Source organism: Carettochelys insculpta, chromosome 2 (genome assembly GCF_033958435.1).
Source record: "Carettochelys insculpta isolate YL-2023 chromosome 2, ASM3395843v1, whole genome shotgun sequence".
Classification (NCBI taxonomy): Eukaryota; Metazoa; Chordata; order Testudines; family Carettochelyidae; genus Carettochelys; species Carettochelys insculpta.
Window position 1 is genome coordinate 259,914,879 of NC_134138.1, and position 21,240 is coordinate 259,936,118.

The 21,240-nt window shown below is 42.4% G+C and overlaps 1 protein-coding gene across 1 annotated transcript in view; it reads left to right on the plus strand.

Moving 5' to 3' along the window:
- Window positions 1-19,575, plus strand: part of VIPR2 (vasoactive intestinal peptide receptor 2) — a 101,908-nt gene extending 82,333 nt beyond the window's left edge. Inside the window, exons 6-13 of the mRNA XM_074985048.1 lie at window positions 201-342; window positions 2,889-3,039; window positions 3,753-3,813; window positions 4,539-4,608; window positions 11,234-11,325; window positions 16,155-16,284; window positions 16,370-16,411; window positions 18,341-19,575. Of these exons, the coding sequence (XP_074841149.1) occupies window positions 201-342; window positions 2,889-3,039; window positions 3,753-3,813; window positions 4,539-4,608; window positions 11,234-11,325; window positions 16,155-16,284; window positions 16,370-16,411; window positions 18,341-18,514 (862 nt within the window). The 3' untranslated portion in view covers window positions 18,515-19,575. The remainder of the gene's footprint in view (window positions 1-200; window positions 343-2,888; window positions 3,040-3,752; window positions 3,814-4,538; window positions 4,609-11,233; window positions 11,326-16,154; window positions 16,285-16,369; window positions 16,412-18,340) is intronic.
- Window positions 19,576-21,240: the final 1,665 nt, after the last annotated feature.

Consider the following 21,240-nt stretch of genomic DNA (forward strand, 5'->3'; position numbering starts at 1 on the left):
TTACGTCAATTTTAGTGCTCCATAAATTGAGATAATGGAATTTACAGTGAGGACAGGCACTTGAAAAAATCAGGCTAATTGACTTAAAATCAATATTATCTTGTAGCGTAGACATAGCCTATGAATAACCAGAAGACTGTTCAACAGCTTTTCTGTCCTGTAAACTAAAATGCGTTTTTTTAATCTCTTCTTTAATGTAGAAAACTTCACTGCACGCGGAACTACATCCATCTGAACTTGTTCCTTTCTTTCATTCTAAAAGCAATCTCTGTTTTAGTCAAGGATGATATTCTCTATTCCAATTCCAACCCAGATCACTGTACAGAAGATCGGTCATCATGGGTAATGAAGCTCTTTTGGTTACATTGTAATACTTTTTGCCTTTTAACCAGTGTTCCTTGTAAGTTGAACACTTGGGTGGCCACCCAGGAGAAATTCAGGCACCGTCCAGTGGATTAGCAGAATACCCACAGCCAGCAGCATGTGCTTCTACTGGTGATGCACAGTAGAATGCCCCTGGATAGAAAAAAGTTAGAGGGGACGATGCTTTTAACCCTCTCCACCTCTGCATCCTCAGTGAATTTTTGGCAACAGTTAGTTGTCAGATGGAGGGACAGCAATGAGAGTCTGACTGGATATTGGTAGGCAAGAAAGAAAACGCTAGCAAGCAAGCCACACTTCCAGTAGCCAGTACGGGGCTTGCATCTGCATTTTTGGCAAGCCATGTGACAGACAGTGGATGAGGCATTACCATAGTGCATAGATTCGCAAAATCTCAGAGGCTGAGAAGGTTGAAAAGCTAAGTGGTATAACACTGCTGTTTATAGAGTATCCCCATCTCCTTGGGATGAGGCAGAACTTCTTGCAAATAAATCTGTGGGGACTGCTGAAGACAGTAAGAATTCAATTTGCAGTGTTTTTTTTCCCCTGTCCAATGTGGCTAAATTTAAACTATAGAAAAACAAAAGAAAATGCAGTGCAATGTTTCTGTATTAATGAAGGTACATTCTTCCATTGTGCAAAGCTTTTCCAAGTGCTCCGTAAGCTATCTGCACACAATTCGTCAACTGAAACACTCTCTCTGAAATAAAAAATAATACTGGCACTGTAAAATCATTGTAAACTGATCACTTGGATTGACACCTCATGGACTTGAAAGTTATAAACTTTTCGGGATTAGGCTCTTGGCTCCAATGAAACCTGTTTGCACCGAAGTTGTTTCTGTTTTTGTCCTGCAGTTACTCTAGGTTGAAGCTGGTTGTTCTTGTAGTTGGACTGGTCCAGACCAACATGCTGTTCTCTAGTTTCTGTTACATTGTTAAAATGGTCTGATGTTGCTTGATGGTGTTTCAGACACTAATTGAACCTTGGTTTAGTTATATAACAGCTTAGAGTATTTCACTCTCTCATCATGTTTATGCATTCCATGGAGCTGCTTGTGCTCTTGGCACAGCTTTTTCAAAATGAACAGCTTATAAAAGACTGGAAGAGGTTCTAAAGCTGATTTACATAATTTGGCTGGTTGGTGGCATCTTTCCATTGGCTGCATACTGCCTCAGATACAGGCTTAACTTCAAGAGGAAGGGTGAAAGAGGCTGAAGAGGAGTAAAAGACAGAAAATGTGTCATGAATTTGACTCCAAATATGTCTCTGAATGCCATGTGATATCAGCGCATTAAACATCTAGCCACATTGTAAGGTATATTTTTAAAAAATTAAATTTTCCCCTGTGTGAAATCCTCCGTACCCTTCCTTGTATCATCGGATCTTTCTTAGAATGGTACCTGCTGAAGAACACAAACACTCTATAAGTTGCAGAGGTCAGAATGGAAAAATGCATTCTGGTGTGTATTTAACAAATTGGGAAACACTGGAGAATTTCACAACTGGGAAAAATACTTTTGAAGGTACAGTTAAATTTTTATTTTCTAAATATCTTAACATCCTGCCCAGTGGGACTGCATTCAGTACCTAATTCTAGATTTTTCACTTGGCCTTTGAAAATTCACAGTGCCATTTTTTATTATTATTATTATTATTATTATTATTATTTCTAACAAATTAAAATGTCTAGTAAACTTCTAGAAAAACTTCTAGGCCGTGTCTACACGTGCCCCAAACTTCGAAATGGCCACACAAATGGCCATTTCGAAGTTTACTAATGAAGCGCTGAAATGCATATTCAGCGCTTCATTAGCATGCGGGCGGCCGCGGCGCTTCGAAATTGACGCGGCTTGCCGCCGCGCGTCTCGTCCAGACGGGGCTCCTTTTCCAAAGGACCCCGCCTACTTCGAAGTCCCCTTATTCCCATCAGGTGAATCAGGTGATGGGAATAAGGGGGCTTCGAAGTAGGCGGGGTCCTTTGGAAAAGGAGCCCCGTCTGGACGAGACGCGCGGCGGCAAGCCGCGTCAATTTCGAAGCGCCGCGGCCGCCCGCATGCTAATGAAGCGCTGAATATGCATTTCAGCGCTTCATTAGTAAACTTCGAAATGGCCATTTGCGTGGCCATTTCGAAGTTTGGGGCACGTGTAGACGTAGCCCTAGATTTATATGTGTTTACTATCTTAACCAATTGTCTTTGGTATCTGCCTTTTTAATGTCGTGGTGATTTCAATGCTTCTGAGTAATTCTGCTACAAAGAAACCATACACGCAAGGTTTTAGCTAACTAAGTTCCTTTGTATGACTATTCTTTATATTTTAAATGTATCTTATTCCAAGGAGCTACTAAAAAATAACTTTTCTGTATATTGTACATGAGCTATTGACGAAAATGAGAGAGACAGGAACATACTGTAGTGAGAACTTGAATCTGTAGAAAAATGTAACAAAATATTACTGCATGTTTTTGCAAGAAGTTTGATCCTTGTTTGTTTGTAACACTCCAGGTTGGCTGCAAGGCTAGTTTGGTATTTTTCCAATATTGTGTTATGGGAAACTTTTACTGGCTCTTAGTTGAAGGACTTTACCTCCACATCCTCCTTGTGGTCATATTCTCTCCTAACAGACACTTCACAGTTTATCTTCTGATTGGCTGGGGTAAGTACTTACTGGTAAATAGATACATATTTTATTCTTTATTATTAGCTATGGATTGGTCAGGTTCAGGGCCAGTGAAAAGTGGCTATATGTCACAAACACTTCTGTTTTCTCAAGTATTCCCACAGTCGTGTAAACTATCTGGGCACAAGTTAAGGCAGCCTCGAGATTAGCCTAATCAGTATCAGGAGCTAGATGACCCTAGAAAGAGAGGAAGTGGAAAGTTACCATTCTTCTTCCCTCTCACGTGCCCAGCTGCTTAGTTTGAATGGTGCTTGGACTCAGTGATGAAACAGGCCCTATATGATCACTGTATTCTTTAAAAGCTAGGAGTGATTTTAGTCAGTGAAAATGTGGGGATAGCAGCCCTTGTTTCTGCCTTTTGGTACAGGAAGGGACCGTGGAAGCTATCCTTCCCATCACTGCCAATTCAGCTTAAGCGTGCGCCTCTGTATGTTCTGTAAGAAATAAAGGCACTCATCTGTAATAATTCCTTTTGCTTGACTTCATTGGGAGGTGGAGAGGAATTGTTTGCATCTTGCTGTTAGTCCCCATCTTGAAGCTACAGTTGTACTTTATTACTCCATGACCTGCATTTGGCCTTATGCCAGACCTTGTATATTCTACTAGCAGATGATTACAAGCAGGACAGGAGAAGCGTTCAGTTTTTAGCCTTTTAGAATCATTCACTGTAACATATTATATGTTCTTAGGAATTCCTACAATATTCATCATCTTGTGGACAGTGACAAGGATCTTATTAGAGGACACTGGGTAAGTAGTTTGGAGGACATAAACATGATGCTTCAAATGTGTACTACCACAGGGTTTCCCCTGACATTGCCCTGCTTGACCTTCTTTTGAAAGAATGTCCACACACACAAAAAAAGCGAATCAAAAGAGTGATCTGCTCTTCCGAAAGAGTGTGTCTACACAGTCCCCTCTCTTTTGAAAAAATGGGCCGGGGATCGAAAATGAAGACTGTTCTTTTGAAAGAAAGGCCCTGCGGCATGTTTATACACATTTTCTTTCAAAAGAAGCTTTCAAATGGGGGCACTCTTCCTGAAATAGGAAAGGAAGAGTGATTTTGAAAGGAGAGCTGTATTCTTTCAATTTACTTTCAAAAGAGAGCTTTTGGTGTGTAGACACTCCCCGGGCCATTTTTGAAAGCGCCCCCTTCTTTCAAAAGATCTTTTGGAAGAACTTGCTAGTATAGACAGAGCCAAAGAGAGAAACTAAACTTGAGAGTCCCTCAGTTATACCTGCCTCTGCTGCTTCTAACACTGCTCTGTTACATCTCTGCTTTAACTGATTTGAATGTGCATATTAGAAGCCAGTGAAAATAAAAATAAAAGCAGGATATCACATTCAGTTGCTTAGAGTTCACAACGGCAGACTGTTTTAGTTTTGACTTGTAAAACCAAAATACTTGTCTTCACATAGCATACTTGCCAAATAAAATTAGTATTAACATATTTTCCCTTTTACTTTCTTTATAGTTGCTGGGATACAAATGAGCACAGTGTTCCTTGGTGGGTTATACGAGCACCAATTTTAACGTCCATTATTGTAAGTAAACTACATTTTGCAATATCATTTATATATTAGTTTGCAGTCTTGTGCACTGAAATTACACATTATTCTTTACAATTGGCTATAGATAGGCTAAAACTCCATTCTAATGAAAAATAAATTACTTTATAAGAGAGATTTTAAACAGATGCTCATTTAAAATTTAACCACCTCCTGTTAAACCACTGGTGGAGTTTGTTTTATTTTTAAACTCTTACCGGCTCAAGAAGCTTGGGAGGAAAAACATAAAGTTACACTTTTCATGTGGACTATAGACTTACTTTGGCTTATAAATATTATTACAGCCAGAAAAAATTACAATTGTGTTTATCTTTTCTTAGCTAGTGGCCTCGAGTTACATATAGTAGACATGAAACATTTACACGGAAGGACCTTTTGAGCTTGTTGCACAGGGATTGTGCTTTGTAGAGCTGTTATTGTTCAATGAACATGTGTAGTTAAATTCTTGTTTGTTGTGCTGAAGATGTGCCCATAACTGTGCATAACGGTAACTTTATCTCCAATGCGAAGTACAAACACAACTTCAAATTGATGCATGTTGTACAAATTAGCTGTAGCTTTCAGCATCTCGTGTGATGACATTTTGTGGCTTCTGAGTTAGTGTTCATTAAGGACCAAATTCAGCAAAACACTTAAGAATGCACTTACCTTTGTGAGCATGCCTAAGTGAGATCCTGCATTAGGGCACAAATAGACATTGAATGATCTATATGTCAATCCAAAGAACCTTATTTCTCCATCATGAGAGTGAGTTCTGTACGGTTTAAACAAGATGGCAACAGATGGTCCTGAGGTGAATTTCCACATAGTGAGGATTCACTGACATGAGTATTTTGCTACATAACTGCATAACAAGATGGACAGCAAATGTGTGGCATGGAGGGAAGCAAAAACACCCAAAGGAGCAGGAGAAGAGACACAAACAAATACATACGTTAGTGTATTTTTTTGTCTCTTTATATATTTTGTCTTTTTGTGTGTCTCTCTCTCTATATATATAGGGTTGTGTCTCTCTCTCTCTATATATATAGGGTCTCTCTCTCTCTCTCTATATATATATATATATAGAGAGAGAGAGAGAGAGAGAGAGAGAAAATACACAAACAAGATAAACTATACAAACTATTTTAAAATGTGCAAAATTAAAGCTCCTGCTGAGCCCTTTTGGTATAAACCTCTACTTTGCATACAGGTGAGCTTTCATGGTCACTGGTGTCCCAGAATATAATAATTCAGGCTAACCCTTGAAAAGTCCTAGAACTTGTAATAGCTGAAGACATTCACAATCTTTTTGGTGTGCTAGAAGGATCCTTACAAAGGCTGGGAAGACTGGAAGATAGTTAGAGAAGCAAATGAATTAACTAACTTATGAGTCTTAAACTGACCGTCTCTTCATCCGATTCTAAAGTTAGGTGGAGGTACAAACCAGCTGCTCTTCCTCAAAATCAGTAATTGAATTGATGTAGTAATAAAGTATAGACAGGTCCATGGGCAAGGACTGTATTGGCCCATGGCATGCACACACTTGACAGTAGCTGTATTTTTCCAGATCTCTCTTCTCTCATGAGCAGCATGTTTTAAGGTAGGGGTCTCAAGATCATGGACCATCAATGGCCCAAACAGTTCCACAGTCCATCCCACAGCAGATTGCCAGCGCATGAGTCTCAGTGGCCCCGGGGCTGAGGGATCTGTATCCTTCCCCCAAGCCCAGCCCCTACTCTGCCCTCTCCCTTGTCCCCATTGCACCCTTCGCTCAAGCCCCCTAACCCCTCTAGAGAGGTGGCCTCCCTAACCATCCAATGGATGGGAGGGACCCATGGGGCCTGGTGCAGGGTGGCAGCAGGGGTTGCCACCGTCTCATACTCACCACTCGGGCAGTGGGAGCCAGAGCGGCTGGGCACCCTGCTACGCTTAATCTCAGTAGCGGCAGGAAGCAGAGCATTCTGGGATGCTCCACTTCCTGCCACCCCAGAGAAGCAGCATGCAGTGGGCGGGGAGGGCAACATGGCTTGGTGGAGTAGAGTGGAGTGGATCAGGGTGCCAAGCCAGTCCAGCTTCTACCACCTCTATGGTGAGTGAGGGCCCCTGTTGCCCCACCACAGCACGCCCCCTATAATCTGGGCCATATTGCTCGTGGGAAGAGGAAAGGGGACAGGACAGAGGTAGAGCCTGCAGAGCGAGTTGCCTCAGGCCCCCCCTTGGGATGGCCCTGTCTTGCAGCTTCTATAGGCACAGTGAGTGTGGGAAGCCCCAAACCCTTGTACTGGCTCAGGGCCCCATGGGCTAACACAGATATGAGGAACCTTTCATCCAAAGGTTGGTTGGGGAGATTGCCAGAGGGCCTCCAAAAGCATGGGTCTGGGGGGCAACCACCCTGAGTCCTCCTAAGAATGAAGCAGCTCTACACATCCCTCCCCTGATCAAAGGGATGTACTGGCAGCTCCACAGAGCTAGCAGCTAGAAGCCTCTCTAGTCACACTGCACTGCCAATGGTGGCCCCTAAGGGGCAGCATCTGAGGCCAGAGGATGCACACCAGGCAAAGCATGCAGGTGCAGCCTGTGGGGCCTATGGATACATACGGGGGGGAGTAAGTTGGCAGAGATACGTGCCTGCTTTCCTGCTTAGCATGGTTTGAGGACTAGCACTGGCCCTTGGGTAAATTTAGTTTGAGACCCCTACTTTAAGGGGTGAGAACAAGACAGAGCCAAGTGCTTCTGCTACTTAAACAGTAAATAAAATCCCGCTCCTGGCTGATTAACTGATCCCCCACCTTTCGGTTCTGAATCCCAGTTTTGTATGTGTGGTGTTCGTTTGTGAAAGAGCAGTTCACAGTGGATTTGGGCCACTTATGGAGAGCTGGGCTGCCCTGCTGAAAGAAGTGGGACTGAACATTCAATCCCCCAGTGCCACAGATGAGTTACAGAGCAGTAGTTACTTCTGGTCTAGATTATGTAGCATTTGATAAGAGACAGAGCCTGCCTGTGCCAGCACAGGGAGAGCCTGGATAGCTCTCCTCTCCTCCCCTGTTTCCTCCCTCCTTTCTCGCAGGAGGAAGTAAGTTGTTGCACCCTTTGCATGATGCAACTTGTTCATCTCTTTGGGGGCAGATCAAGGCTCCATCTAGTCTACACCGCACCCATCCGTCTATAGGAGAATAGCAGCTCTATGCAGCCTGCTCTGTTCCCTGTGCCTGGATTCTTAATCCAGGTAAATGCTGTGTGACTTTATGCTCCCTTACCCCTGTGCAGATATACAGAGGTAGGTTAAAATCTGGCCATTTATTATTCAGTTAGGTAACACCACAAGTATGCACATGTCCTAGTTGTCAAACTCAGGTGCCTGATGTTTGGTACCCAGAAGGATTGGCTTGAGCATTCGCAATTCCCACAGAAATGCAAAGGTGGTACCCCATTTGGCACCTGTTAAAGCAAGGCCTCTTTCATTTAGATGCCTAAATGTAACTTCTGACAATTAGTTTTGAAAATTTTGGCCATGGAGCTTTGCAAAACATAGGCTATGTCTACACTAGGGGAAAACTTCAAAATGGCCATGCTAATGGCCAAGTTGGTGAATACTAATGAAGCACTGAAATGAGTATTCAGCGCTTCATTAGCATGCTGCCAGCCATGGCACTTCAAAAGTGCCGCATTTTGCTCACACATGGCTCATCTACACGGGGGTCCTTTACAAAAGGACCCTGCAAACGTCAAAATTGCCTTATTATTCCTATCAGCTATACAGGGATTTCAACGTTTGCAGGGTCCTTTCAAAAAGGATCCCCATGTAGACGAACTGCATGCAAGGAAAACGTGGCACTTCAGCATGCTAATGAGGTGCTGAATATTCATTTCAGTGCCTTATTAGCATTCTCCGATTTGGACATTAGCGTGGCTATTTCGAAGTTTGCCCCTAGTGTAGACGTAGCCATAGTGTATAAGAAAACAGAGTCCTGGTGACCCCAAAGGGTGTGCAGTCTGCCTCAAATTAATGTGATACACAGGAGAATCATCAGAAGTAAGACATGATAGAAAAGTTGTTAGTAAGGAGAGCAAGGTAGAAAGGCTGTGAAAGAAGTTATTTTTGAAGCAGGCTTTCATGAAGTGAAAGGAAGGCATCTGGAATATTTGAAAAGGGACACTCTTTTCTGTAGTCTCCCTTTGGAAAGTAGACCCAAAACTGAGTGGGAGTGAGGGAGGCTGAAGTTCTAAAGGAGCTAGAAGGGGTATTTGATGAAGTGGGAGCAGAAAGAGGGGGAAAACAAGAGTTATGTGGAGCTCTGAATGGGAGGGTGAGAGTATAAATGTATTTTAGAAGGAAAAAGAAAGCAAGCAAAGGAACCTGAGCAAAGATTTACCTCTAGTAGGTGTAACAAATCAAATCAACAATCGCTCAGCTCTCTCTCCTCTCTCTCTTTCTTATGCATGCATTAGTTTCTAGTTACTTCTAATTATTTTAGCTGATTCGGGGGATTATATGTAATAATCAGCTGTTGATTGCTCTAAAACAACATTTTCAAAATGATTTCTTCAGGGTCAATCCTCATAGTCATTTCAGCATGTCAGAGGCCTCCCTGATCTATTTTCTGAACATTTTTGGTCTGAGAAATGTCGCCTGGCAGCCTTCCATGTGTCATGCTCTGCACATTTCAGAGCCTCTCTGATTTCTTTAATTGGAGATGTTCTATACCAAATAATTCATTTGGAGTACCACCCATGTTCTCCTCTTGGCAAATGCCTGCCACAGCAGTCCTGTTCCTTCCCATACAGGCTGCTCTCATTGTTGTATCTTTTCAGGTGGACGCAAATCTGAATTAACAGACTTTCAGAAACCAGAAGCTATCATGTAGCCCATCAAAATAATTGAGTTGTGTCCTTGTTATGACTCATTAAAACTTCTCTAAAGAACTCACTAAGAAAAAGCAGGTGACAAAAATACATTTTAAGTGATCACACGTACTCACAATTTAATTGGCTCTAAGGTTTCTGTTAGTTTAAGGCAGCCATAATGGTAAGGTCACTGTGCTCATATCATTCGGTACCTTACTACTTTGTCATTTACTTCTGCTGTAGAATCCCATCCCTGACTCTTCTTTTATGGGCCGTAGTAACAGAGAGGTAGCTGTGTTGGTCGCTATTCTAACAAAACAAACCAGCAGTCACGTAGGATTTTAAAGACTAACAAAATGATTTATTAGGTGATGAGCTTTCATGGGACAGACCCACTTCATCAGATCTATAGCACCTGTGCCACCTGCGCTATATAACTGAGTCTGGACTGGAAATGCTATAGATCTGATGAAGTGGGTCTGTCCCATGAGAGCTCATCACCTAATAAATAATTTTGTTAGTCTTTAAAATGCTACATGACTGCTGGCTTCTTGTATGGTCCATATTACACAATCCAACACCATTTTACATGCATGGCATAAGACATCTGTTCCATAGATTGGGAACTGAGGCAGAGAGGTTGGGGACTTGCCAAAGACCAAATAGAAGACATGATGGAATCTAGGCTTCAGATGCAGCAATTTCTGATTTCCAGTGCTGAGTTCATGCCTGCCCCTGGGTCGGATTACACTTCCTTTTAGCCAGTGACTTCAGTTCCCCATCTGCAAAATGTGGATAATAACACTTCCCTTCATCACAAGGGGGAGTTGTGAGGATAAATACATTCAAAAATCACAAATAACAAGCAGGCCTGTGGCATCTTAGAAACTAACGAATTTATTAAGTCGTGCTTGGGGGTTAGATAACTCATTAGCATGCCAGAGTCTGATGGGGAGACCAAGCCCTGCATGGACATGGAAAGGACTCAGAGGTTGATAGCTCTTTCTCAGTTCTGTGGATGGTGGCACCTAGCTGTTCTTACATCGTGGAGTGATTCATCTGGTTAATTCCAATAACAAATGAGACTCTGACATACTAAGTAGTTATGTGGCCCCTGAGCATGACCTAATCAATTTGTTAGTCTCTAAGCTCCCACGGGTCTGCTTGTTTCTTGTGATACTACAGACTAACACATTGCAAGACATTAAAGACATTAAACATCGTGAGGTGCTTAGTTACTATGGTAATGAAGGGGCTATATCAGTGCCCTAGATAGAGATGAGCAAAGAAGGCCTTTTTCACTGACTTATGAATATATCACATCTATAAAACCTTCCTGTCCATGGCAGCAGACAGGTGATTTAAGGGCCAAGGGTAAGAAAGAGCTTTAAAGAGGGTGCGCATTATGGCTTCAGCCACCAGAGGTAAACGCACCAACGAGTTTAACGTAATGTTAGGCTTTATTGAGACTCGACCAAAACTCCATCATTCTTGAGAATGTTTTCTTTAAGGGGGTTGGTGGTGAAAAGGGATTTTGTTAGCTTTTAAGTTTCTCAGAGAGTGATTCTGTAGTGCATTTACAGTCATGCGGAGGTGTTATGGATGTGACAAACTGTCAGGGAGGCAAGAGGCAGTAGATCTAAGGGAGTGCAGGATAACATGTTGCAGCAAGCACACAAGGCTCACTAATGAACTGACTAGTCTGGCTTGTTTACCTCTTACCAGCACACTACCTACTAAAGTAAGGTGCTTATATTTGTATGTTCTTTTGCAGGTGAATTTTATGCTTTTCATTAGTATTATAAGAATTTTATTGCAAAAGTTAAGATCGCCTGATGTTGGAGGCAATGATCAGTCCCAGTACAAGTGAGTAATGTGTTTTAGAAACTTCATACAGTATAGCAAAGACCTATTTAAGATTTCCTCTGTAGAGCAGATTGCCAGCAACCATCCAGTGTTGTGATGCTGTGGTACCCATTTTCAAATGGGTGGATAACTGAGGGTAGAACCCTGAATCAACAAAACACATGGAAATCAACAATGTGATATTTAAGCATGTGCTGAAAGTTAAGCATTTGTTTAAATGTTTTGCTGAACACAGGTCTTTAACAAGATTTTTATTTATTATAATCACTACTACTCTTAATTACAATTTATTTTTGTAGTTCCTATAGGTTCCAATACAGAATCAGAGCCCCATTGTGCTAAGCTTTATACACATAATAAAACAACAAACCCTGCTCAAAAAAGCATTTTATGTAGATTTCAGTTCCCCATCTGTAAAATGTGGGGAAAAATAGCACTTCCCTCCCTCTCACAGGAGAGTTGTAAGGATGAAGATATTAAAGATGCACAAACAGCATGCAGGCCTTTGGCATCTTAGAGACAAGTAGATGCTGGTATTGGCACCAGAGAGTAAAAAATGACATGTTGATGCCCCAGCCTTATTGAGCTCTGAGAGCTCCATTCTATCTAGTCACACACATCAAGCCTGTGCATTTCACAACAAACTGTTGCAATACATACATACAAAGTTATAGAAACTTGTTTGACAACGTGCAGTTGAGAAATACCCAATAAAACCCTGGGTTTTTGGTTGTGGGTTGTTTGGGGGTTTGGTTTTGTTTTTTTTTTTTATGGTGGTTTGTTTCTGTAACTACTGTGACCTGTTTGGCATCTCGCCGTTGCATCACAACACTTTTAAAAATAATGGCAACCAGTGCATATTGTAGAAATTCTCTTGCTGTTTCCACAAGTCACTTAAGAATCCAGCCAAATTCTACAGAAAATTTCAATATTCTACAGATCATTCCACATTCACCTTTAAGCAGATGTTTGAATGTGGATTTAGTTTTTGAGCACTATATACCTCTGTTAATATACCAGCATGTCAATTTAAGTTTCAAATTTGATTTTACTAACTCTGTACTGATTTCAGGACAATCTAGGCATTCTGTCTGGAGTTTTAGGCTTGTAGTGCAGTACTTATTCTTACATCCCTGACTAGGGGACAGCCGTGCTGTTCAGGAGGGCTGTGGCAGAGGAGAAGCTTCTGGCTGAGTCGAAAGCTTCAGGACAGCAGTGGACATGCTGCCACAGCTGCACCAGGTGTTCCATTGAAGTGTCCAGCTCTTCCTCCCTGCTCCCCTTGTAACCCCTAATGTAGCTGACTTCAGGAACAGGTCACATATAGATCCACATAATCAATGATACCCTGCTTCCCTGTTTGGGGTGATTGTGAGGTTAGAGATTATGATGTCTCAGGATAAACATACCCTGATGTAGACTGCAGCAGTTTGGGCTGGGCATACTTGAGTTCTCTGTGAAGGTGGTCTGTTCAGTGACTCAGCTCATGGACCTGGCTGGCTTAATCGATGGACTCCCCCAGGTGAGATTTTGGGGTCTTTGAAAACTGACCAGACTCTGAACAGGAGATCTGCTCTGGTCATCTCTTGTTGCAAGAGCTATTCTTTGTTTTCTTCTTCTTCATTCTGATATTTCTGTTTTGTTCCATGTGCTCTGTTTTTTGCCAAGCATCCTCCATAGGGCTTCTTACCATCTAGGCTGCTTAATAGCAGCAGACGTGATTTTCACTGTTCCTCAGGGTGAACTCTGCTCTTAGAGGCTGATTGCCTGTTTTTTAATTTTGGTTTGGGTGGTGTTTTGGTTTTCAGTAGGCATCAGTGAGAATAGTAGATCAAACTCACTAAGTATTGCTTCTGCAGAGCAGTTTAAGTGTCCAGATGCCCCACTTACGTACGTGCCAATGTAATTTCTAAAATGCAGAGGGCCATGAGGCTATTTTTGTATAGCGGTTTCCTCCATTAAAACGTCAATGTCCTATAGCGTTAGCTCAGCAGTCAGTCAACAACAATTAAAGCAAAAATGCTAATGTGCAAGTTAAGGAACAATGAAAATAAAGCGTGAGGTCACAGTGCACAACGTTGGTGTAAATGCTTTGGAATATGAAAACTTGTGTGGTTTGCAGTAGTCAGGATTATCATGGAGGCTTTGACCTTAAATGAACTGAAATTTTTGGTATGGGTATCAGGAGTTTGCTTTGTGAAATGAGGACTTGATTGTGCAAGGATCTTTCATACTGAAAAGCACTTACTAGTATCATTCGCTACACTGATTTCTGTGCAGCTGCTCACCAATATGAGTAAGTGTTCCACTACATGGCTGTTAGTTCCGATGGCAGATGACAGGATAAAGTGGTGGCATGACATATCATTATGCCTCCTGGGAAGAATCATACCAGGCAGTGCCAGGAAAATTAGGTACTGAAAAATTTAGGTACATTTTGAAAAGTGCCTAAATGATACTGAAAGTCAGTGAAACTTGGGCTCCTAAGGAGCAGATCCTCAGAAGTATTTTGGCTTCTAATTTCCACTGACATTAGTGGGAGTTAGAAGTCTTAATACCTTTTGAGGATCTGGGCATAAATGTTTCAGTTACTTTTGAAAATGGGACTTCAGCTTCTATAGCATTTTATGCAATCTTGAAAAAGTTAATCTTCCTGTACGACATCAGAAGCATCCGTCCATCCATGGCATGTAATTCATCCCATTGTGAAAGGCTTTGCCAGGTCCTACACAACTCATAATCTCTTAATGTAGGTCCAAAGTAGCATGTAGGGTCATGCACAAACTTTCAGTCCTGGGGCTAATTTGAAATCCACAACAGAAATCAGAAATAAATTGTCATAGCACTCATTATTTTAAAGAAGGAGTTCTTCACATTTATGGGAAGTGGGTTAACATCTGTGTTATGACCATTGATCATGAAAAATACTGATAATATGTATTATACATTTTTAATCCAAATTCACATATAATTGCAAAGATTGGGACAACTAACTCCTAAGAGTTAACAAGGAAACATGACATTTCAGAAGGCACACTGGAGAACAGATTAGACTGTGGACCACCAAGCCCTGACTGTGGATGTGACCCAGCCCATCACTTTTATATTGGGCTGTGGTATTAAACAAGAAGAAAGGCATACACAGCTGATGGCAATTTTTCCTTTCTAACTCTCCCACGAGCCAAATAGGGGCAGGCGTTAATTCACTAGATTGTTCTACTTTGAATTATTTTTGTTTCATTATTCTTTTTGTTTTGCCCTTTCCACTTCACTACTCTTTTTTCCTCTTCCCCACCTGCTCTCTTTCCCTTATCTCTCTTTCCTATCTACATCAGTGCTGGTTTGATGGTACAGGTCAGAAAGCCATGCTGAAGTCATGAGTTTTGCACTTTGTTCTGGAAGCAGTCAGATTCATAATCATTCTCTACTCCTTCAGTAGTGAATTTGAAAGATTCAGACATCGTCCTGGGAAAGCTGTGTCTTCCACTGTCGGTGAATTCATCTTCAGATCCAGACATATTGTTTCCTCAGGAGCTTTGCTGTTGGAAGGCCAATTTCACATAAACAGAGGCAGTTGCTGAAATATTTTGAGCATTATCCAGGGAGGACTTTGAGGACTGGCATAGGCACTTTCAAATAGAAGGTTCTTCAGAGATATATTCTGTTACATAGATCAAGTTTAAGATGGTTGCCTCAATACAGCCTACCTGTTTCATTACTGAATCTAGTTATGGTCAAGACAGTGATAGGTCACCAGACTCTCCATATTAACTTTTTGCTTTTTATCTGAGATCAGGTATCAATAAACATGCCAGACTGAAAAATCTAAAATATTAAAATAAAATGAGTGATAACTAAAGAATAATTAGCTTCCCATCTTTTCAAGGGTTTAGTGTCAACTTGACAAAAATCATTCTGCTTAATTAATGTTCTGTCTCCTGATACATATATAATTTTCTCTTCTACTTCAATAATTATTGTCACGTAACTGATAGAATATCAATTAAGGAAGGGTAAATGCTTCATACCATCAGTATAAATCTGAGATTCTAGGATGCTGGAATCTTTGTAGAATTGTTCATGAAATATATTGGCTGAAGGATTGCTCTGGAATCACATTCTGTAGGCACTGTTAACACAATGTACATTTTAAATGTAATTTAATTTTCAAACTAAAGAAAATGAAGATGTCTATGGAACTCTCCAACATTCCCTAATGTTTAGTCAGCACCTCAATGATGTACTGATACCTGATAAAATTTAAAAACGGTCAGGGCAGCATAAATCACCCTAAGAGCTTCATGTCCATGGGAGAGTATTGCATGGATGAAAACACTGAGGAAGGCTGCCATAAGGCCGTCCAAAGACACCCTCCTGCCCAAACAAAGGGGCACACAGTAGGCAAGAGGGGTGTGTCAAGGATGGGGCTACAGCACACAATGCTATAGTGATTCTACAGCTTCTGTAGTCCAGAGGAAATCCCAAGGAATCTCCTGTAATTTAGACAGCCCCCTCTCCCCATGGTTGTCTTGAGTTACGCCATGGGTTGTCTAGCCCCTGGAACAGCTCCAAAATCAGGTGGGAGGAAAAGGTATCTTAAAGCCACCTTAGCTCTTGGAACTATAGCATGGAATCTCACTGGGTGACTATATTACTATCCTGTGGCTCCCTGTTGGAGAGATGTAAGAGAAAATAAATGGCCATTATGAAGAATATTAATTCATACAGGGTTGATCTAAAAAATAAGTGTGCTAAATGTGTATATTAATGAAACAAGACTTTACTGGGATACGCCATTAAGCTCCAATTCTTCTTCTCTTTTTACTTAGGAGACTTGCAAAATCAACATTGCTGCTCATTCCATTATTTGGAGTTCACTACATCGTGTTTGCTGTATTTCTAACACACATTTCCAGTGACTATCAGATATATTTTGAGTTATGTTTGGGATCTTTTCAGGTAAATTGTAAACCTTTAAAATTTTTAAGACTTTTACAGATTTGGTTCAGAGCTGTGTACTAACTGACACACTGTCTGTTTACAGGGGCTGGTTGTTGCAGTCCTGTATTGCTTTTTGAACAGTGAAGTAAGTTTCCACTTCGTCCTCATGATATTGAATAGTATTTTCAATATAGCAGCAATAAGTGTAATAGCAGCCTAACTAGGGTAGTACATAAATTGTAAAAGGTGTCTGTGGATGATTATTGCAGAATATGTTGAGCTTGGCGAGGGAGGTTTTGTTAGGGGGAAGGTATGGCACTTGTGCACCTGCTCGCAGGGGCTGCAGAGGGGTGGTGGCTCCCTCTCTTCTTTCTCTTTGTGGCTGGTCAGCTGGCTGGTTTTTCTTTGTTTTATGGGGGGTGTGGGGAAAAGGGTAGCTCAGTGGTTTGAGCATTGGCCTGCTAAACCTAGGAGTGGGAGCTCAATCCTTGAGGGGGTCATTTAGCAAACTGGAACAAATAGATGATTATTGTTTTTTAAAAAACAATAAGGATGGCACTTCATCCTGCCAAAAGGGTAGGGGACTGAACTCAACAACCTTCTGAGGTCCCTTTCAGCTCTGAGATGTTTATCTCCATTTATTATTATTATTTATATGAGATAATTATATTAAATATAAGAACACCACACTAAGGCATAATTATGGGAGAGATGGAGGTTAAGCTCTGTCTGGGTTCTCTGTCATTCGACAATCCCAAAGATGGAGTTCCTGGACCCATTACAGTTAATGGGCAGTTTTGGGGTTTTTTTAATGGATTGAATGGGCCTAGAGTTTCAACTCAAAAGTTTCAAAGGTTAATTGTGCAAATACTCTGGGACAGTGTTCCTCAACCTTTTTCTTATAAAGTACCCCTTTTTCAAAAATGATTTGTAAGTACCCCCAGTCCCTACAATTTTCACTCACACAAAATTTAGATGACCATAAAATAAGTCCAATTTTCATTCATAAAAAAGGGTGAGAAGCACTGAGTTAACGTACCCACTGGAAGAGTCATGAGTATCCCCAGAGATACATGTTCACCTGGTTGAGAAGCACTGCTTTGGAACATACTTCTGCCCACAAAACAGGGCCCAGGTTTTCAAGAATCCTCATCACTCAAGAGTTCCCATCGTCCATGAAGAGCACTTGCAGTGCTGATGATTTTCATTGCCCTCAATGGAAGTGCAGAGTGCTTCTGAAAACTTCATTCAGGTGCTGGAATGAGAGCCAAGCTCTTTCAAAATCTGACAACTTGCTTAGGTCCCCAAATAGGAGCTTCACAGATAGCTCCCTTCAAAGTGCTGCCATCCAACTTCACGTGATGACCAACAGACTCCAAGACATATCTCCTGGCATGTTTCAAAAGAGAACCACACCTTACATAATATCACAGAAGTAATGTGTGCATTTGCTAGAGCAGAAGAATAGGAGTCAGATCTGAATCTTCCTGACTCTGACATTGATGTGCAACATTATCTTGGGCTCATCACTGAATTATTTATGCCTTGGTTTACTTATCTCTAGAAACGTATTATAAAGAGCTACCCACCATTTTTACAATCCCTTTTTGGTTGGTCTCTCCATTTTTCAGAGAAGCAGTATGCTTTAAATGCTGCAGATGAGAAACATATTAGTCAACTGTTCTCACTAATAGAGTTCTCAGTTGTTATGACTTTCTTGGGTTCACACAATAAATCCAGAGCAAAGGTAGACTTTGAGCCCACTTTCTCATGCCTTGTTCATTAATTTCAAGGGTTGTACTGCCTATCTGAATTTAGAAGAGTTACGTTTACTTTTATTTTTCTTCCTGTTTCTCATGAGGCTAAAAGGTTATGATGCATTTTCAGGTCCTTGGATAGATGGCATGATATGAGAGCAAAGTATTATTAATAACTCTTCTCAGGCTCTTTAACTCAATGTTGTTTTTAAATAAATTGAGACTATTTCAGTAGTTTGCATGAGAGGCTATTGAAAGCATGGGTGTTTCTCACATAAACTTAATTTTTAGTTCACATGCATTTTTTTTAAATACAGGTGCAAGGTGAACTGAAGAGGAAATGGCGGAGTTTGTGCTTGAGCCAGAACGTGGGCCGTGACTACAGAATCCATAGCTCTTCTATTTCTCGAAACGGCTCCGAAAGTGTCTCCCAGCTCCATCGGAATTCAGGGGCTCAGTCTTTCATGCAGACAGAGACCACAGTGATATAAACCATGTAGCTCAAACTAAAGACTACGGAACATATCACTGTATGGAGAGCAATGCCATGTTTTCTAAAATGTACCATTTATACTTTGCTTTTCTACATGCTGATGTCTGGAGAATGGCCTGGTGCAGTAAATCAGGTAACAAGATGGACAGGCTGTTTTACAGATGCTCTGGCATAGAACCCCAGAAGGTGGTTAGCTGCCTAATGAAAGTAGTAGGAGTGAGGCATGTAAATGTCCTTGGAGATATGAATCTTTATGCTTTTGTGATGTCCTATTCCCATTCATTCTGGTGTTCTCTTGTAATTTGTACTAGAAGTAACTATTCAAAATGTAATTTATTTTACTGCTCCATTTCTATCTATATTTCTTTCTACTATGGCATACATGCAGGATCCTGCTCAGTGTATGTTGCTTAGGTCCATGTTTAAGGAGATATGGTGGGAAGAGAGAGGGAATGTCTTATGTTTAATTTGTTCTTAACAGAATGCTTCTTTCATACAGACTAGAGACCCTAATATAGCAAACAAAATTAAAACAGATGTTTAGGGCCATATGATGTTCTTGCTCCCCACGTGGAAATCCAGTTGATGACAGTTGGAATTTACCATACACATGAAGGGTATTATGAGCCCATATTTTGCACAGAAAAAAGTTAGTCCTTCTTAGCTTCTTATATAAATCCTGATTCAATTCAGAACTACCTCACTGCAATATTTGATTCTAAGGGCTTGATTCTGTTTTCCTGCATGAGTGCCCATTTCTACATCTCTTAATGCAGAATGTGGGGCTAGCCCTCCAGTCCTTACAGAAAAGCCCATTGCACGTTAGTGGTCACCGTTAAGGCTCCATTTTAGTTATGGGGATGTTTTAGTAAAAATTAGGGTTTTTTCTGCCCAGGATGGCATTCCAGCACCTTTTTTCAAAAGCTGGCTGGATGACTGGGTCCAAGCCACATCTGGCCCTTTAAGAGCCATTGCAGCTCAGATGCAGCCGCCTCTGGCTGACCCCTCCTCCACTCCCTCCCAGCTCTGAAATGGTGGTGGCCACACTGAGGAGGTAGTGGCGAGGCAGGGGGTGAGGGGCAGGGGGATAGCAGGATATAAGAAGTGGGGTGAGTTGTGGCCGCATGGGGGGGAAGGGGTTAAGCCACAGGGAAGGAGTTGGGACAGTGCAGAGGAGCAGCTGGGGGCCAGGCGGGGGGGTAAGCTGCGGAGGGGTGTTGGGGTTGCCCTGGGGGTATGGCCCATGGGGGCACGGCTCAGGGACCATGCGGGAGGGGTAAGCCGCTGGAAGGGGTGTTGGGGTCATGGGGGGTAGGTTGGGCCCTTGGCCGTGAGGAGAGATGTGGGCCTCCTGGGTGGGGCCGTTAAGCCATTGGGTGGCAGTTAAGCTGCCAGGGGGTTGTTAGGTTCTGCCCGGGGGGAAGCTTGGGAGCAGATAAGCTGCCAGGGGGCAGCTTAGGCCTTGTTTGTGGGGGTGATTTGGGTCCCACATCGGGGGGGAGGTTAAGCTGCCGGGAGGCGGGGGTTGGGTAGCAGGGGGTGGTTTGGAGCTTGAGTTCCGCCACCATTTTTTTTTTTTTTTTTTAGAAAAAAAAAATAATAAAAATCATGGATAGGTCACAGGCAGTAAAGAGAAATCCCCTGCCCCATGACCTGTCCATGACTTTTACTGTATATCCCTGAATAAATGGGGGGGGCAGTCCAGGGGTTCCATGGATGCTCATGGGGTGGCACTCTGGGGAGCACTGCAAGTTCTAGTGGGGAAAGGGTGGCCTGGCATCCTCCTGCTGCTGGGGAAGTTCCTCCTGGCTCCTTGTAGCTTCCTGAAACCTGTCCCTCCCTCAGCTTCTAGCTGCGTGTGTTCCCTGCACCCCAAGCATCCACACCGCAGCTCCCATTGGCTGGGAACTGTGGCCCAGGTGAGCTGCAGGGGCGGTGCCTGCAGGCAGAGTGCAGAGTTAGGAGCTCTAAGTCCTCCTAAGCTCCTCCTATCCCAGAGCCTCCTCCCATACCCAAACTGCTGCTGCTGCAGGGGTGTGGGACATGGTGGCCTGAGTCTGCTGGGACAGTGGTCAGTGCAGTTGGCCCATGGGCTGCCCAAGCTGCTCAGACATCTGGACAGGACACTGCAGAAGTCAGGGAGGTCCTGGAAAGTCACAACAGCTGTAGCTTATGACCTCCAAGGCAAATTTGCAGCCTTTGTCATCATTAAACCGTCAGCGTTTACCAATAGTGGTGTTGAGATTACTAGAGCTTTACCCCAGATGAAATATCAAAGACATCTACATTAACTGTGTGGTAACATTTGCCAACTATTAATGTTTAAGTGCTTCTGCTCCATTAAATTGTTTTTTCTGTGTCTCAGACCGTACATATCTATGCTTCAGAAAGGCAGGGCTCAACATTACACTGGACAACAGGTTGTATTGGTTCTCAGAAATAATAGACTCTTTTCTTTGCCGCAAAAGAAATGATTCAGGTCAGGGGTGGGAAACACTTTTTTGGGTTGGGAGACAAGAGACATAAGTGACGTGGTTCCCAACTGCATGGGGGGGGCAGGGCTATGGAGGTCGGGCAAGAGGGAAGGTGCAGGAGTGGACTGGGGTGGGTGATCTGGGCCAGAGAGGGGTGCAGGAGGGGGCTATGCATGAGGGATTGTGGGATCTGGGTGGGAGGGGGTGCAGGAGCAGGCTGAGGTTGTAGATCTAGGTGAGAGGAAGAGTC